Source organism: Oryx dammah, unplaced genomic scaffold, assembly GCF_014754425.2.
Source record: "Oryx dammah isolate SB20612 unplaced genomic scaffold, SCBI_Odam_1.1 HiC_scaffold_11163, whole genome shotgun sequence".
NCBI lineage: Eukaryota > Metazoa > Chordata > Mammalia > Artiodactyla > Bovidae > Oryx > Oryx dammah.
In genome coordinates, this window is record NW_024080556.1 from 3,402,195 (window position 1) to 3,420,463 (window position 18,269).

Here is an 18,269-nt window from a genome sequence, read left to right on the forward strand (position 1 = left end):
GAAGGCATTATCCAAGACACTCTATATATATGTATATATATACAAAGACCTTTAGATTACACTAAATCAATTTTGCATTACAAAGGAATTGACTGGTAAAGGTCAAGAGCAACACTTAAAAGACTAGCTAACATTCTCAATCCTTTTACTTAATTCTAATTTCTGGGAATGTAAAATGAAACACGGACGATAAAAACACTTTTTCTTTTCAGTCAAGGGGATTTTTAAATTTGGTAATTTTAGAAAGATCCATGTTTGCCTCAATTTGGTAAAATAAAGCTTACCAATGGGAATTAGCTTTAACCAATGTTTTCTTAAATTCATACACCAAAGGAAACCTTTCAGGACCCAGCAGCCTGTTTTAGTCATGGCATATTCACTTTCAGAGAGATGCAGAATTTGGAGGGTGATATTGCCAAGCCAGTGCTTTCTTCTTCTGGATACACACCTGATTAAAGGCTACAGGATCAAAGAGCAAACCACTTACAGCAAAGTGCTGCAGACCCAAAAGCTCATCTGTGAATGGAATCACTTAAAACTATTTTAAAGGGTCATCACAAAGAGGGTGCTTATTTTTAGAAATGCATTTTCTTTTGATACAAAGAAAAATGTTGGCCATTTCCCTTATGTTTATAACAACATTCCAATTTAATCTTCAGTTTAAAAATTCTTTAATTATTGCACAACTGTGTTTTGTTGATTGCACAACACCCATGTCTCTGTTCTACAAGTGTGAGTGTGTGAGTGTGTGTGTGTGTGTGTGTAGATTTCTTTACGTTATGGTAATAATGTATGTTAAAGCTAAGATCTTCAATTTTTATTCCACTGAGGAAAGCTTTAAACATGAAGGATAGGGGGGAAAAGTCTGATAGAAAATATTCTGTTATAGAAACCATTATATTTTTACTAATTTATTATTACTTACCCAAATATTTTTCTGGTAACAGCAGTGAAGCTGGCAAAGAGCATGGTATTGTACGTATTTGTCCCAAAAGTTTATCCTTTTTCCACATCCGTGTTCTCCACCACTTAATGTCAGTGACTTTATGTCATGTACATATATTGAAGGACTTCAAGCACAAGTAACCTATACATGTTGGAATTATTCTTAGGGTGATGATTAGAATCTTGTACAGAAAAAGGTCTTCCGATCTAAATTTCCTTTCTTGGTTATCATGATTATCACTGAAAAATCTGGAAGAACACATGCCAAAACACAACTGCATGTTTTTTTTTCCAGTCATACATAAGAACCTATCATAATTATTCTTGAATTAAAACCAAAAGCAAGTTCAAAAGAGTTATGCTCTTTTAAATACTGAAACTCCATCTAGTATTCAGATATTCAGTGAGTTGTATTTATTTTTGTTTACAGTGCAATTAAAAGTTGAAAGACAAAAAAAAATGTAAGTAAGTTATATGAGAGAAACACTGCAGAAAACTTTATTCCTTTATGTCTTTGGCATTTTTATTTTGAGCAAATATATTGTTCTAATGTAGTACAACTTTAAAGCTTTTTCTTTCATTGTTTTATATAATTTAAGAGTGAACTTTTAGATAAGCAAACAAACAAAAAACAAAAGAAGTTTGTCTACTCCTAGAAGACAGAACCCAGAAAACATTGGGTAAATTAAAACACACACACACACACACACACACATTAGTTCTGCTTCTCTACAATTTAGTCATTATAGTAGAATATAAGTTTCAAACACACAAAACCTCGAGTCTCCTGGTACATCTTAGGTTACCATCTCCTATTCCACTGGCATTCCTATGTCAGGGCAGAGTGTTCTTAGGATAATTTAGTTGAAAAAAGAGGAAAAAATCTACAGTTCTTCCTTGTTGTCTATTCAAACATCCGGAGATACCAAAGGGAATTCTCTCATTTTTTTCTTTAGATGCTCCAAAAGGAAGAAAATCATTTCAACATTTTTTAAACTTTGATGAACGATGAACTTAAATTTCATTCTGTTACTTAGTAAAAGAATGTAGCATCTCACAAGAGAAATTCTGTCAGTATGGGACTTACTTAAAAAGAAAACAAATAGTAAACTATATAGTCAACTGTTCTTCCCAGAGTTCCTTAAGGCACTATGATTAGACAAGAAATGGCTGCCAGGTGATCAAATGGTAAATCTGAAAACTAATGGCCAAGTTACAATACAAAGCTGTTTTGAGACTCACTTGAAATGGTGTAACTCATTAAAAGTGAATGTTAACTAAAAGTGGAAAATGAAGCAAATATGAGACATTATTATTGGCTGTCAGTGAAACCTCATTTGAGTCCTACAGATCTTCAGAGAACAAGGCCCAAGTTCCAAAACAAGGGAGTTATGTCTAGACAACAAAGAATGATTTCTAATTATGTCATCTATTCGATGCATGGGACAGGGTGCTCAAGGCTGGTGCACTGGGATGACCCTGAGGGATGGGATAGGGAGGGAGGTGGGAGGGGGGTTCAGGATGGGGAATACATGTACACGCATGGCTGAGTCATGTCAATGTATGGCAAAAACCACTACAATATTGTAAAGTAATTAGCCTCCAATTAAAATAAATAAATAAATTTTTAAAAAACTAAAAAGTTATGGGCTTCCCATGTGATCCTAGTGGTAAAGAAGTCACCTGCCAATAGAGGAGATGTAAGAGATGTAAGTTTGATCCCTGAGTTGGGAAGATCCCCAGGAGGAGGGTGTGGCAACCCACTCCAGTATTCTTGCCTGGAGAATCCCATGACAGAAGAGCCTGGTGGGCTAGTCCGTAGGACTGCAAAAAGTCAGACTCAACTGAAGTGACTTAGCACAGCACATTAAAACATCTACTGAAACATACAGATCACTTAGAATTCTGGATGGCTATTCACACATTCTGCCCAGTATTTTGTAGGCCTGATTATACTAACTCACCAGCAGAAAATTTAATTTTAAGTAAGAATGGTAAGTTTCAATACTTGTCACAGCTTTTAAAGTTCTGTCCCTATTAATGTAGTAGCATACCGTAAGTATGCTACTTACGGCAGCATATATGGTGCCAATATACTGTCCTTTCAATATACAAAGATAAACTTCTAATTTGCCACTAGATTCATGATTTGCTTTGTTTTTAAAAGTTGTGATAATTTTAAGCAGACCTACATGAACCCTTTTCTGGTCTTCTCGCATCCAATGGCATACACTTAGGAAACACTAGCAAAGGTTCAAGGTGCAAGTCTCTGGCTAGGAGTAGAGAAACACTGATTGACTTCTGCACAGATGACCAACAGCTCCATTCTAACTGGCAAACTGAACAGACATAACTAATCAGTGCATCCTCTCTATGCAGACTATTGGTCTTTAAAATAAAGACATACTCCCTAAGTTGAGGAAACCAGAGGAAATCACTTGAATAAACAAATAGGTAGTGGAGGAAATATCTACTAAGTATCTACTATTTAGGGAGTATCTACTGTTTAGGGAGTACAAAGATGAACAAATTATGGTTACCAGGCTTAAAAGGGAATGTAGAGGTTAAGAAAAACAACATATCTACAAATAAATGCAGTCAAATACTGTTTTACTCCCTCAGAAGAGCACCACATTTCAAGTCCTGATCAAGTAAGACTGTCTTTCTGCAATCCATTTGTTTTTTTCCATGCTATTCTGCACACAAGTCATCCTCTGGTCCTCAAACAGCTGCTACCTAACACTGATGCACATGGAATCTTAGAAGTATACTTTTAAGTCATCAGACTTATGCATACACAGACATATACTTCACTTATTTAGCTGGAATTGTGCCTAAGCACCCATGCTGCTTCCCAGTTCAAAATGTCAGCTTCTCCATTGTCCTCACAATACTTAAAAACAAAATTAATCAATCTGGCATTGTTCTACCAGTCTCATTAGGCTAAATGGAAGTCAGCATGAGAGTCACAGTTTTAGAACCAAAATAGGAGATGCTTAATGTTATTTCTTGCAGATTCGAATAGTCAAACAGTTTATTAAATACGGGAGATGAAAAATTAACAAAACTTAACAGTGTTTGTGCTACCTCTCCAGTAAGTTAACACTTTTCCAGAGGATGGTTTGATCTCTGAGAGAAATAAAATGTGTGGGAGTAAATTATTTGCATGGAAAATTCATAAAACAATTTAACAGCAGGCTCCTTCTAAGAGTCTAATTAAAGACTCATTGGAAGTTTTAAACCTTTCCCTCTAGCCCTGACCTTGTTTACTTCTCTTCCTGATGGTCTTTACTGCTCAGTATTTCCCCACTGACGTCTAAGGCTGAGGCAAGTCTGATTTAGGGCTGCCACTGTCCTGTATTAGCAGTGGTACTAAAATCAAGAGTTTACTTTCCAAGTGACCTCTTCAAGATGCATGAGGATCTTTGAGGATAACTGTATCTCTTCCTTTGTCCACACATCCAACTGAAAAACAAAATATTGGTTAGATATGGGGATCAACAGTAGGCTGACAAACAGAATTCCAAGTTCAGAATATTGTCATTTTAGAAGTCAATAGTTTTATACGCTGTTTAGCTGTGAAGTACAAAGGAAGGAAAATATCTGAGATCATTAGAATATCTGCTTCTATTTTTGCTTCTACCAAGACCAAGAGAAAGTTTTGAAACTTCTCATAAATTGCAGTATTGTGTAGATTTTAACAACTTTTCCAGTGACCTTAACCATTAAAAAAAAAAAGGATACTGTGACACTTCACCAGTCTATTTTCAAAATTTCAAATATAACAGTACCTAACAAACTGTATTACATTTGTGTCTGCGTATCAGACATCAACTGTAAACTCATGGAAAGAAGTGCTGGGGAACTCTTTGCAAGCTTTTGAAAACGTACATTTATCAAACTCTCTCCCTCCAAGTCCACAATTCTTCCTCTGTACCATTCTGAACAACATTTATTCATTCATTCAATAGTTTGTGCATGTTAAGTTGCTTTAGTCATGTCTGACTCTTTGCGACTCTATGGACTGTAGCCTGCCAGGCTCCTCTGCCCATGGGATTCTCAAGCCAAAAATACTGGAGTGGGCTGCCATGTGCTCCTCCACAGGCTCTTCCCAACTCAAGAGACTGCAGGCGGGTTCTTTACCACTAGCACCACCTGCAAAGTCTATTCAATAGTTAATTAAGGGCCTAATACAAGCCAGGCATTAGGAATTTGGCAAAGAATAAGACAAATATCCATAAACAATGAAACTGATAGTCTAGGGCAAATATTAACCAATTAATTATAAAGTTATTAATGTAAGTGGGGTTCAGTTCAGTCGCTCAGTCATGTCTGACTCTGTGACTGCACAGACTACAGCATGCCAGGCTTCCCTATCACCAACTCTGGAGCTTGCACAAACTCATGTCCATTGAGTTGGTGATGCCACCCAACCATCTTGTCCTCAGTCATCCCCTTCTCCTCCTGCCTTTAATCTCTCCCAACATCAGTTCTTTTCTAGTGAGTCAGTTCTTCTCATTGGGTGGCCAAAGTATTAAAGCTTCCATTTCAGCATCAGTCCTTTCAATGAATATTCAGAATTGACTTCCTTTAGGATGGACTGGTTTGATCTTGCAGTTCAAGGGACTCTCAAGAATCTTCTCCAGCACCATAGTTCAAAAGCATCAATTCTTCGACATTCAGCTTTATGATCAAACACTCACATCCATATGTGACTACTGGAAAAACCATAGCTTTGACTAGGCAGACCTTTGTGGGCAAATTAATGCCTCTGCTTTTTAATATGCTGTCCATGTTGGTCATAACTTTTCTTCCAAGGATTAAGTGTCTTTTAATTTCATGGCTGCAGTCTCCATCTGCAGTGATTTTGGAGGCCGAGCCCAAGAAAATAAAGTCTGTCACTGTTTCCATTGTTTCCCCATCTATTTGCCATGAATTGATGGGACCAGATGTCATGATCTTAATTTTCTGAGAGTTTTAATACAGCTTTTTCACTCTCCTCTTTCACTTTCATCAAGAGGCTCTTTAGTTCCCCTTTGCTTTCTGCCACAAGGGTGGTGTCAGCTGCATATCTGAGGTTATTCATATTTCTCTCTGCAATCTTCATTCCAGCTTGTGCTTCAACCAGCACAGCATTTCACACGATGTCCTCTGCATATAAGTTAAATAAACAGGGTGACAGTACACAGCCTTGATGTACTCCTTTTCCAATTTGGAACCAGTCTGTCATTCCATGTCTGGTTCTAACTGTTGCTTCTTAACCTGCACACAGATTTCTCAAGAGGCAAGTAAGGTGGTCTGGTATTCCCATCTCTACGAATTTTCCAGAGTTTGTTGTAATCCACAGAGTCAAAGGCTTTCATGAGGTAGATGTTTTTCTGGAATTTTCTTGCTTTTTCTATGATTCAATGGATGTTGGCAATTTGATCTCTGGTTCTTCTGCCTTTTCTAAATCCAGCTTGAACATCTGGAAGTTCTCGGTTCATGTATGGTTGAAGCCCAACTTGGAGAATTTTGAGCATAAGTAATACAAATGAGATAAAACCGTAATAGAAGAATCTAGCCTAGTTTAGGGGTAAAAGAAATTTTCCTTTCATAAGGAAATGTCAAGTTTTCTTTGGTAACTGAGTTGAGTTCTGGAGAAAAAATAAACTAAAAGTACATGTGTGCTTTTGGAAAGAGGGAGACAGGAGAAAAAATTTATTCCCAGGTAGGGAACAGCATTACAAACATTAAAGCACAAGGAGGACTCTTGCTCTTTAGAGAAGTATTTTTCAAATGTGAATTGATACCAATTAGATTATGAATACCAACAGAATAGAAAAAGAGATCACCACATATTGAAAGGGTGGGTATTGTTTTATAAACTTTTGCATCAAATATGTTTTTATAGTATTGGGTTATAATGTAATGTTTCTCTTATTCTTCAGTAGCCAAAATAGCTGGAAGTTACTGCTCTGAAGGGCAGAGGAGGTCAGTGTGGCTTGAGGCTGGTATACAAGGAGGATGCAGCAAGCAGATATTAGATAATGACAGTCAGGGATTCAGTCTTTAGGCTAACAATGCGGAGCCACTGAAGAATTTTAACCAGGGAGGAAAAACAATCAGATTTTTTTTTTTTTTGTCATTCTGCTAACTTTATTCTTTATACACAGTTTGGGTAAAGTAAGAACCAAACAAGGATTCCACTGGCCCCCATCCCCACTCCACTTTTGAGGCTTTAAAAAGTGACTAATAGTTGATACTAGTAATGATTTCCAAGATTGCAGAATTTCCATAGTAGAACAAAGCTGTGCATTTGGTTTCTGAAAGAAAATAAGAGACCCTCTTAAGAGGTGACCATAGGAGAAAGATGATGAGTGGAAGGGGCCAGGGAGGTCTGTTGTCCCAGTTCACACCAACCTAGGAAGTTTCCCCCACCTGCAACATAAAGCAGCCTGTAACTCCCACACAGTCACAATGTACTTAAAATGAGACTCAGAAAAATATGGAATGCCTCAGGAATTTGTGTGTCATCCTTGCACAGGGGCCATGCTAATCTTCTCTGTATCGTTCCAATTTTAGTATATGTGCTGCCTAAGCGAGCACAAAACAATCAGATTTAAATTCTAAAAGACTACTCTCATATGGAAAACAGCTGGGAATGGTGGGAGGGGAAATGTCAAGAACACTTACAGGGAGAGTAATTCAGAAGCTACTGTACTCATCAAACAATGGATGCCAGCATGGCTAAGAGTAGTAGCAGGGAAGTAGATTCAAAATACAAAATACAAAATAAATGAAAATCATTGAAATAAAAAAGCTGAATGGATGTGTAATGGCAAATCAGAAACAGCTGAAGAGATCATTAATGAATCAGAAGACAAATCTGAAGAAATTACCCAAAATCTAATGCAGCAGAGACACGGAGGTAAAAAATATGGAAGGTAGGGAGGTTTATCTGGTGTGAGAACTCAAAACCTGAGGAACTGAAAAAAAAGAGAAATATCCAAAGAGTTACTTTTCCGGGACTAATGCAAGACAAAATCCATTTTCAGAATCAGGAGGCCCAATAAATACTGTCAATATAAGTAAAATTCACTTAGCCACAGCGTTGTAAAACTGAGGAACACCAATGGAAAAGAAATGCTAAAAGCAATTCGAGGAAAAAAGTCTAATCACAAAATAGAATGAACAAGGAAATGGATATTACTGTACAAAATAATGTCTTAATTTATGAAGTTACAATGCAAAGGACAGACAACACAAATAACAAGTAGAGAGTAAGATGACTTCAGTAGCAGCTTTCATCATGACACACAGGTCAAAATTACATGTTAAGGACTTCCCAGTGGTCCAGTGGATAAGAATACACTTGCAAAGGCAGGGGACATGGGTTCTATCCCTGGTCTGAAAGATTCCACATGCCCTGAGGCAACAAAGCCTGTGCACCACAACTACTGAGCCCACATGCTAGAGCCTGAGCTGCAACTACTAAAGCCTGCATGTCCTAGAGCCCATGCCGCACAAGAGAAACCTCCACCCTCGGCAACTAGAAAAAGCCTGTATGCAGCGCAAGCTAAGACCCCATATGGTTATTAAAATTTCTAGGGTGACAGCTCTAAAAATAGAATGCTTAGTCGCCCAACTAATAGAAGAAGAAAGAAAAATGGAAACATAAGGCAAAAAGCAGAAGATATTAAGAGGTGGTAAGAATACACAAAAGAACTGTACAAAAAAGATCTTCAAGACCAAGATAATCACGATGGTGTGACCACTCACCTAGAGCCTCATATCCTGAAATGTGAAGTCAAGTGGGCCTTAGGAAGCATCACTATGAACAAAGCTAGTAGAGGTGATGGAATTCCAGTGGAGCTATTTCAAATCCTGAAAGATGCTGCTGTGAAAGTACTATACTCAATATGCCAGAACATTTGGAAAACTCAGCAGGGGCCACAGGACTGGAAAAGGTGTTTTCATTCCAATCCCAAAGAAAGGCAACGCCAAAGAATGCTCAAACTACCGCACAATTGCACTCATCTCACACGCTAGTAAAGTAATGCTCAAAATTCTCCAAGCCAGGCTTCAGCAACATGAATTGTGAACTTCCAGATATTCAAGCTGGTATTAGAAAAGGCAGAGGAACCAGAGATCAAATTGCCAACATCTGCTGGATCATGGAAAAGCAAGAGAGTTCCAGAAAAACATCTATTTCTTCTTCTGTGTGGATCACAATAAACTGGAAAATTCTGAAAGAGACGGGAATACCAGACCACCTGACCTGCCTCTTGAGAAACCTATATGCAGGTCAGGAAGCAACAGTTAGAACTGGACATGGAACAACAGACTGGTTCCAAATAGGAAAAGGAGTACATCAAGGCTGTATATTGTCACCCTGCTTATTTAACTTATATGCAGAGTACATCATGAGAAACGCTGGGCTAGAAGAACAAGCTGGAATGAAGACTGGCAGGATAAATATCAATAACCTCAGATATGCAGATGACACCACCCTTATGGCAGAAAGTGAAGAGGAGCTAAAAAGCCTCTTGATGAAAGTGAAAGAGAAGAGTGAAAAAGTTGGCTTAAAACTCAACATTTAGAAATCTAAGATCATGGCATCTGGTCCCATCACTTCATGGCAAATAGATGGGGATACAGTATTAGACTTTTTTATTTTTCTGTGCTCCAAAATCACTGCAGATGGTGACTGCAGCCATGAAATTAAAAGATGCTTTCCTTGGAAGAAAGTTATGACCATCCTAGACAGCATATAAAAAAGCAGAGACATTAGTTTGTCCACAAAGGTCCGTCTAGTCAAGGCTATGGTTATTCCAGTAGTCATGTATGGATGTGAGAGTTGGACTATGAAGAAAGCTGAGCGCCGAAGAATCGATGCTTTTGCATGGTGTTGGAGAAGACTCTTGAGAGTCCCTTGGACTGCAAGGAGATCCAACCAGTCCATCCTAAAGGAGATCAGTCCTGGGTGTTCACTGGAAGGACTGATGTTGAAGCTGAAACTCCAATACTTTGGCCACCTGATGCGGACAGCTGATTCATTTGAAAGACCCTGATGCTGGGAAAGATTGAGGGCAGGAGGAGAAGGGGACGACAGAGGATGATATGGTTGGATGGCATCACTGACTTGATGGACATGGGTTTGGGTGGACTCTGGGAGTTGGTGATGGACAGGGAAGCCTGGCATGCTGCAGTTCATAGGGTCGCAAAGAGTCGGACACGACTGAGTGACTAAATTGAACTGAACTGAACTTTATATAGTGTATAATCTTGAAAGAACATTTAAATATAAAAAAAATCAGATAGTCATTGAAGTTTTATATATTCCAATAGGTCCTTTTGGGTTCCAAATAGTATCAAATGATTATATTGGTTAAAAAATACACCCTCTGCTCTCATTTCAAGATAATGAGATGGTTTTGTGAATCAAGGTCCTCGTTTACAACCTACTAAACATATATCCTCTAACCCTATGTAAACTTAGTCTGGAAGAATTTATAAAGCAATAATGACGTAAGGAGAGATAGTGTGATATAACTGAAAAAGTCTGTTTTCAATTCCATGCTTTAACATTTACTAGGTATGACCTTGAGTAAACCATCTGTGTATGTTTCCTCATCAACAATATATAAATATTAACACCAAATATTCAGTGCTTCCAGGCATGAGTGAGGCAGTCAAATGCTTGATTGCTTTTTCTTCCCTTTGGGTTATTTACACATATAGGTGTTAAAAATCCCTGACAAATTCTCTTTCCTCCCTACAGTTTTTATTGGTCTACTATGACAAATGAAGTAACTGCCAGACTTGCTTTTAATTGCTAGTGATATAATCACCTAGAAATCTTTGCTATTAACACCTTGGTTGAACAACTGACTTAAAAAGTGAGTGTTAATGATGTTTTCAGAACATTTTGCCCTCGGGTCACTGGTGAAGATGGAAACAAAGGCATCTTAACACCCTTCCCATTTCAATATAGCCTGACTAACACATGTAATTTTATATAACTATTGCTCCATTTATTACAGATCAGTACTTTTGATCCAAGGAATTAGCTCCTACATGAGGTAATGAGGGTCTACTTCTATCTAGTTACTGATATGCCACCTTTTGGTATTTTCTCTATGAACCTTGATCATTTTGTACTTACTATAAGCGGTCCTCTAAACTTGGCATTCTCACAGCACTGGTTATAGATGAGTCAAAAATTAGCATTTGGCTTACCCTCTTTGGGAATCTTCCCCTGTAGTTTCAGCACCTTTGCATTATAGTTTAGAAGAACCAATATCACAAACCAGAAATCTGAACACAACACAAGCACCAGATCTGACCTGTATTCTCCAAACTTAACTGTGTGTTAATGGTGGCCTGATCAGGTGTCAAATAAAAGAAAAATATGCATGTATCTTTTATCTTTGTACCATTTGTTGAGACCAGTTAACAGATATTTCTATTATGTGACTGGGCTTTAGTTCAACAAAGTGGAAAATCAAACCACTTGTAGGTAAAGGAGACTAATGGGGACTGCATATACTTCTTGAATATTTAACTCTGTTTAATATTCTGTGTGTTTAACTCTGTGTATTTGCACACACACACATGTACATCATATTCAATAAGGTATTTACAAAATTCAGCTTACATTCCTATTTAAGTCTCTGTAGTAGCCTAGTGAGTGACTAAAGAGCCACTTTAACTAAGGCATTAAGAAGTGGTAGCCTTATTTGCTAATAGCCCCAACTGGAGACAATCAAACTATTCTAAAAGAGGTACAGGTCAAACAATGTGGTACATTAATATCATGGAATACAACTTAGAAATAAAAAGAAACAAACCACAGACATACATGATAACTTGAACAGATCTCAAGGGGATTCTGAGTAGAAAAAGCTAACCTCAAAAAAAGTCATATACTGTTGCTATAACATTCTCATAATAACAAGATTATACCTCCACTGTGGCTCAGATGGTAAAGAATCTGCCTTTAATGTGGGAGACCCGGGTTCCAACCCTGGGTCAGGAAAATCTCCTGGAGAAAGGAATGGCTATCCATTCCAGTATTCTTTCCTGGAGAATTCCATGGACAGAGGAGCCTGGCAGGCTACAGTCCATGGGGTCACAAGGAGTTGGACACGACTGAGTGACTAACACTTTCATATAACAAAATTACAGATAAAGAGAACAGATTACTGGCTGTCAGGTGTTAGAGCTGGTTGGAGTAGGCATGACTCCAAAGGGGTAGCATAAGGAGACCTTCCTGATGATGATGAGAGCTCTGTATCTTGACTGTAGAGATGGTAACACAAAAAGTGATAAGATGGCACACAGAGTTATTCATACCACTGAACCAATATCAATACCCCAGTTTGATACTGGATTATAGTAACATACAAGGAAAAAATTGGGAAAAACTATATTTAGGTTGCATAAGACCTCTCTCTGCTATTTTTGCAACTTATTGGAAAACTATTGATATAATTTTCCAAAATGAAAAGTTAAAAAAAAAAATCACACACTTATATACACAAAGAAATAAAATGAAATGGTCAATTTTATTCAAATTCTCCAAAATTATACTAAATATGTTGTTTCTAAAAGGTTTCACCTTTATATAATGGTTTTATTATTTCACCTTTCTTTTAAAGGTTTTTCAATTTTTCTGTACAGTTCTTCAGTAGAAGCCAGAGTCCTGAGCTGCCCAGTTAGGAGCCTAAAATACACAAAAAGAAATCAACAGGGTGAAAAGAATTTCTGAAAAGCCAACTTTGAAAAAAAGTGACACTAGCATTTTTTAGCCACACTTCTGCCGATCTATTCTCCACTTTAACAACTTCTGCAATTACCAAATGTGAGGTGTTTCAGAACAACACAACAAAATACCATCTGATATAGTTTTTGACCAATTATAAAGTATAACAACGACAATATCACCAATGTTATAACCCCAAACAATACAACTTGACCCTTAAGCATACAGAAATAACAACTACACGGTAGTTATTTTTCAGGCTCAGTTAATTCTACACTTGGATGGAATAGGAAAGGACAATAATGTTTAAAACTGAAGGACTATGCTAAGGACACAAATCTGTTAAAAACTTCAATCAGATGAGATCCTTGAATGCAGCTTGACTGTTTTCTAAAAACTTTCTACCCTCCAGCTATAAGTAATCATAATGCCTGAAAAGTATTAGGGGTAGTTTGGAATCCCAAAATTTCAAGGCTATTCAAATTCCTTTAATATCTAATATGCAGGATTTCTACCCAAAGTGGAAATCTATTTTTCTGACACTTAAATATGATTATCAGATAAAGTCAAATTTTGTAAAATCAACACTAACATAATAAGATCAACACTGTTGCAGAAGTAGTTCTTTAGATTTAAAGGAACACAAATTTCAAGTACTTGAAAGAGAGATAACACATGTAACTTATCATCTGCCAGTATCAAAATGATGTGTTGAAAACACTAAGGAAATGACATAATGAAAGCACACAGGAAGGGTAAAAGAAAAAAACCCACTTGTAATAAAACTAGGAACACATAATTGAATTTTTGTTTCCTAACTAATGCACAAAAATCTAAGAAAAATCTTTTCAGTTTAGTGATTCTTAAATAAAATTACCCCCAAATACAAAACCAGACACAACCAAAATTACTTTGTTTTCAAATGATGCCCATGTAACAATTATATTATTTACTGGCAAATTTGAGACAACAGAAGATGTGTGGTTCTTACCTCTGACCTACTATTCTGATTAAGTTTCTTCTCAATATTCATGGCCAACATCTGGCTTCTAAACGAAAGGCTTTTGGTCTTTTCAATCACTTGCTGATAGGGTGAGACTGCATTGTTACCCATAACCACATGACCCTAAAATGAGAGAGAAAAATTGGTCCTATAACGTTAACAACCGAGTTTCTTAAGTTGTAAGTATGACATCACAGCCTACATGTATGTTGCAAATATTTTTATGCACAGTACAGATGACAATATTCATCCAACAACAAAAAAACAGGAAATTGCTGCTGCCTTCAAAAAAACTATTATACATTAAAACAAAAATTCTAGAATAAATGTCCCAACAAAAACTTCCTCCCAAAATATAAAATAATCAGCAACTGATATCTAGTACACAGCACAGACAACACTTACTAATTTAGAATCAATCTTGGCATCCAGCCTTGCATTTCTAATCAAATTTACAATCCACCTTTCAGCTTCTTCTGGAGTCATGTTCAGTTTATCTGCCAACATGCTAATGAAAAAGAAAAAAGAAAAAAAATGACATTAACTGAGTTAAAAACTTAGTTTTATATACACAGTCTCTGACCTATACTCTATATGGAAACTTTTAAGTACTTACGGGTCATCTTCTCTTAAATACTATGACTCTTAAAATTGCATTGTTCATGTTTGTGCTATTTTCTTGAGCTGTTCACAATCTAGCTCATTTCACCTAACGGATTTAAGGTTTTTGAAGGGAGGGTCCCACATTCTGTATTTACACAAATCCTTCTAACTTCCCTAAAAGTATCTTACTTAGTAGTGCTTCACTACTAATGATCTAAGGGAGAAAAATGTTGTACAATGTGTAATGATTATAGACATTAAACCCATTACAAGGAGCATCAGAAATTAATAAAAATAAAATGCAGCACATAACTAAAATTCAGGGCTGCTGAATTTCATTTTCTTCTGCACTAAGGACGGTCCCTTGAATTGTACACTATAGATACCTAAATGGCCACTGAGTTTAAGTAAAAAGAGACATACATACATACAGAGAAAACACAAATGGAGGAGAGGGGGAAGGAGAAAGATGACAGACACCAAGACCCTGATTTAAAGTTTTTGATGTCATCAACCAATTTGCATTTTCTAATTAATGATCAGAGTCCTCTTGAAAAAGAGGCCACTGCAGGGCTTAATTTATCAAGATTAACACAAACACAAGCCTTCAAGGCAGGTAAATCAGTCAGTCAAATGATGAAAGAGTATCTATGTATGCATGTATAATATTTAAAAGGATGGTATACATATATGCATATATAGGTGAAGTGAAGTGAAGTAGCTCAGTTGTGCCCGACTCTTTGTGACCCCGTGGACTGTACCCTACCAGGCTCCTCCCTCCATGGGATTCTCCAGGCAAGAGTACTGGAGTGGGTTGCCATTTCCTTCTCCAGGAGATCTTCCCGACCCAGGGATCGAACCCAGGTCTCCCACATTCCAGGCAGACGCTTTAACCTCTGAGCCACCAGGGAAGTCCCAAATACAGGTGTTTAGACACAAATATTAACTCTCCTCTTTTACTTGTCTTCAATGAAGGTATTATACACTTGCAGGTCTTCTAATATTATCACTACTTTAATGAAAAAAAAAAAAAAAGTAGAATATAAAAATTCCTAATCTGATAGCATTCCCAATTTTAAAGTATAAATTTTTAATACACTGGAAATCATATAGCTATGTAGTTGCAGAAGTCTTAATCCAAAAGTAATCAATCAAGTTAACAAAAATACCTTTATGGGAATAATATAATCGGTGCTATTTCTATTTCATGTTTACTGACAAAGAGAAGAATTTCGTTCCAAATGTAAAAAGTTAGGCTATCATTAAAGTTACTGCTAAATCAATGAAGGCAATCATTTAAAATTTATCCCTAAAATAAGCTTGAAGTTAAAAAACATCATGATGATGAGTATGAGCCAACTCGACCATAAAACTCCTTGGATTTACATGTCAAGTTCTGTTCTCTTTTTATGATCAATTTTGCCTTAAGTACATATTCTCAGCAAACAAAGAACAATTAGTCCATGACTACTAGTTCAATTTCATGATCAGGTTTCATTTTATTCTCTTTATCATTGTTCTCTAAGCAAACCCTATTTTATTTATGTTACTAAAAACAGGGAAGTGTGTCATTTTACTGAAACAACAAGGCATTTTTTTGACTAGGAAAAATTCCTGCAGCTGGTGTTTCCTATGGCTTCTCAATAAACTCCGTGTTTTTCCTACTGGTACTTGACTTATTTTAGAAATGTGTACATTTCATTTTCTTCTGCACTGCTAAAATAAGCAATTGTCTAATACTTTTAGCTGAAGCTGCTACTCTAAAGGTAAAGAACATATTTTCCAAAACATTATTTTATCAACTCCTCTAACAATTTCTCTTTTGTATGTCTCCTCCATTTCCCCAAAATACAACTCTTTAAAGTGAAGCCAAGACCATTTTACTCTGAAAAGCACAAATGAAACAATCTGTATGAAATACATTAAAACTTCAATCTTCAAGATCTCCATACACTGCTTTTAAAAAACAGATTATGTTATTCCTAGTAGCTACTAACTGGGTATAGTCAGTTTTTAAAAGATTTTTAAATCTATAAATAGAAGCTCTTTATGAAAGAGGCTGTTTACATAATTAAAATTATAATGAAACATTCAGGATTACTGTATTGGATACTATAAAGTGACCAAGAACTCAAGCAGAGTAACCAAGGCCTTATAGTTGCATAATGTCTGCTGTGCTTAGTCACTCAGTTGTATCTGATTCTTTTCGACTCCATGGACTGTAGCCCGCCAGGAGTGGGTAGCTATTCCCTTTTCAAGGAGATCTTCCTGATCCAGGGACCAAACCCAGGTCTCCTGCATTGCAGGCAGATTCTTTACCATCTGAGCCATTGAGAAGTCCCATCAGTTATCTCTTTAACCACTGACTCTAATCAAAGTTCACTACCAAACTACTTTTATCTTGAAAGACTCTCCTCTCCAAACAGACTAAACCTCACTGTTCATTAACTATGACACGTTTTAAACCACTTCAGGGTCTTTGCAAATGTTGTGCCTTTTGTTTCAAAGGCTAATACACCTTTTTCTTCACTTAGTGATGTGTTACATGGATATCAGAGAAAACAGTACCCTCACTGGCCTTCCAAGACACTTCTCCCAACCATTATGTATCTGTTTGATGTTTTCACGATTCTCTGTTTTTTTGCAGAGCATTCATAGTCTCTGGTAGCTTAGATGGTGAAGAATCCACATCCAACCCAGGAGACCTGGGTTCGATCCCTGGGTGGGGAATATCCCTTGGAGAAGGGAATGGCTACATACTTCAGTATTCTTGCCTGGCGGATCCCATGGTCCAAGGAGCCTGGCAGGCTACAGTCCATGGGGTTGCAAAGAGTTGCACACAACTGAGCAGCTAACACTTTCACTTTCATAGAGCTGTAGTTGTGTAACTGTGTATCTGCTTTCATGACAGACTAACCATGTAACCCAAGAACATGCACCACAGCTTCCCTGTTCATGTCTATATATCCAGCAATTAACATGATGCCCAGTAGAGAGGAGGCAATTAATAAAAACTTACTGTCTGATTCCTACCCTAGTTACTACCCCAGTGCAGGCTTTGTGATTGTTTCATAATATTCTAACTAATCTGCCTCTTGAGTCTCACCTTATTATTTTACATAGTTGCCAGCTTAGTCCTAAAGCCCCACTACCAGCTTATTCCTAAATTCCTTTCAAAAATATGAGCCCTTCTACCAAAACAATAAAATTCAAACTTCCAAGTTTCATGGTTCTCTATAATTTAGCTACAATTGAACTTTTCAGTCTTCTTCCTCATGAATACCACAGCCCATCCAAACCAAACCAACTCTTTTCCTTTCCTGTCACTTATTCAACAAAACATGAATTGTGTTAGATGCTTGTGACAACATACAGTCTGTCTTCCACTTTAATAAAAGTTTAAAGGTGGGGTTGGGGAGTAAGGGACAAGTACCTAATCCTCCAAATATATAAACTATTTTAAGTGTAAGAAGGAAAAAGAGGAAGGAGCTATGTGAGTGTAAAAGGGTTTAACCAGTTCTAGTTTGGAGGTTTGGGGATAATTTATGTATGGAAATATTTAATGTCAAATTATAAAACAAAAGACAATTTTATTCTGTATAACTCGACTTAGAATTTTCTATTTCTCTTCTTTCTTTACATACATATTCTAAGTCTTCTACTCCATCATGGCTGGAGCAATCTGACAACATGCATCAAGACCCACAAACATGTGCCTGGTCTGACTCATAATCCCACTTTTGAGGATTTACTGTTTTGCAATATGCTTGTTGAACCTCTACTTATTAAATCAAGTCAAAGAAAAATCTGAAATAAGGTCTGAGAAGTATTAGTAAATTATTGATACCTTCTCAGCTTATCTAGGCTACCAAACACTTTAAGAATAAGAGAATGTGGCAATAATCCATTTTAAGTTAACAGGAAAATATACACAGTAAAAGAAATTAAATAACAGAGGGAAGTTCTCTAACT

At 36.9% G+C, this 18,269-nt stretch overlaps 1 protein-coding gene and 1 non-coding gene across 2 annotated transcripts in view; both read right to left on the reverse strand.

Annotated features, from left to right (window-relative positions):
* Positions 1 to 7,426: 7,426 nt before the first annotated feature.
* On the reverse strand, positions 7,427 to 7,533 carry LOC120860704. The gene has a single exon (XR_005720412.1). It is a non-coding gene; the product is annotated as a U6 spliceosomal RNA (small nuclear RNA).
* Positions 7,534 to 12,469: 4,936 nt separating this feature from the next.
* LOC120860679 (eukaryotic translation initiation factor 3 subunit E) overlaps positions 12,470 to 18,269 on the reverse strand; it is a 48,139-nt gene continuing 42,339 nt past the window's right edge. Inside the window, exons 11-13 of the mRNA XM_040236430.1 lie at positions 14,100 to 14,202; positions 13,683 to 13,817; positions 12,470 to 12,652 (exon numbers count right to left, since the gene is read on the reverse strand). Coding sequence (XP_040092364.1) covers positions 12,614 to 12,652; positions 13,683 to 13,817; positions 14,100 to 14,202 — 277 coding nt within the window. The 3' untranslated portion in view covers positions 12,470 to 12,613. The remainder of the gene's footprint in view (positions 12,653 to 13,682; positions 13,818 to 14,099; positions 14,203 to 18,269) is intronic.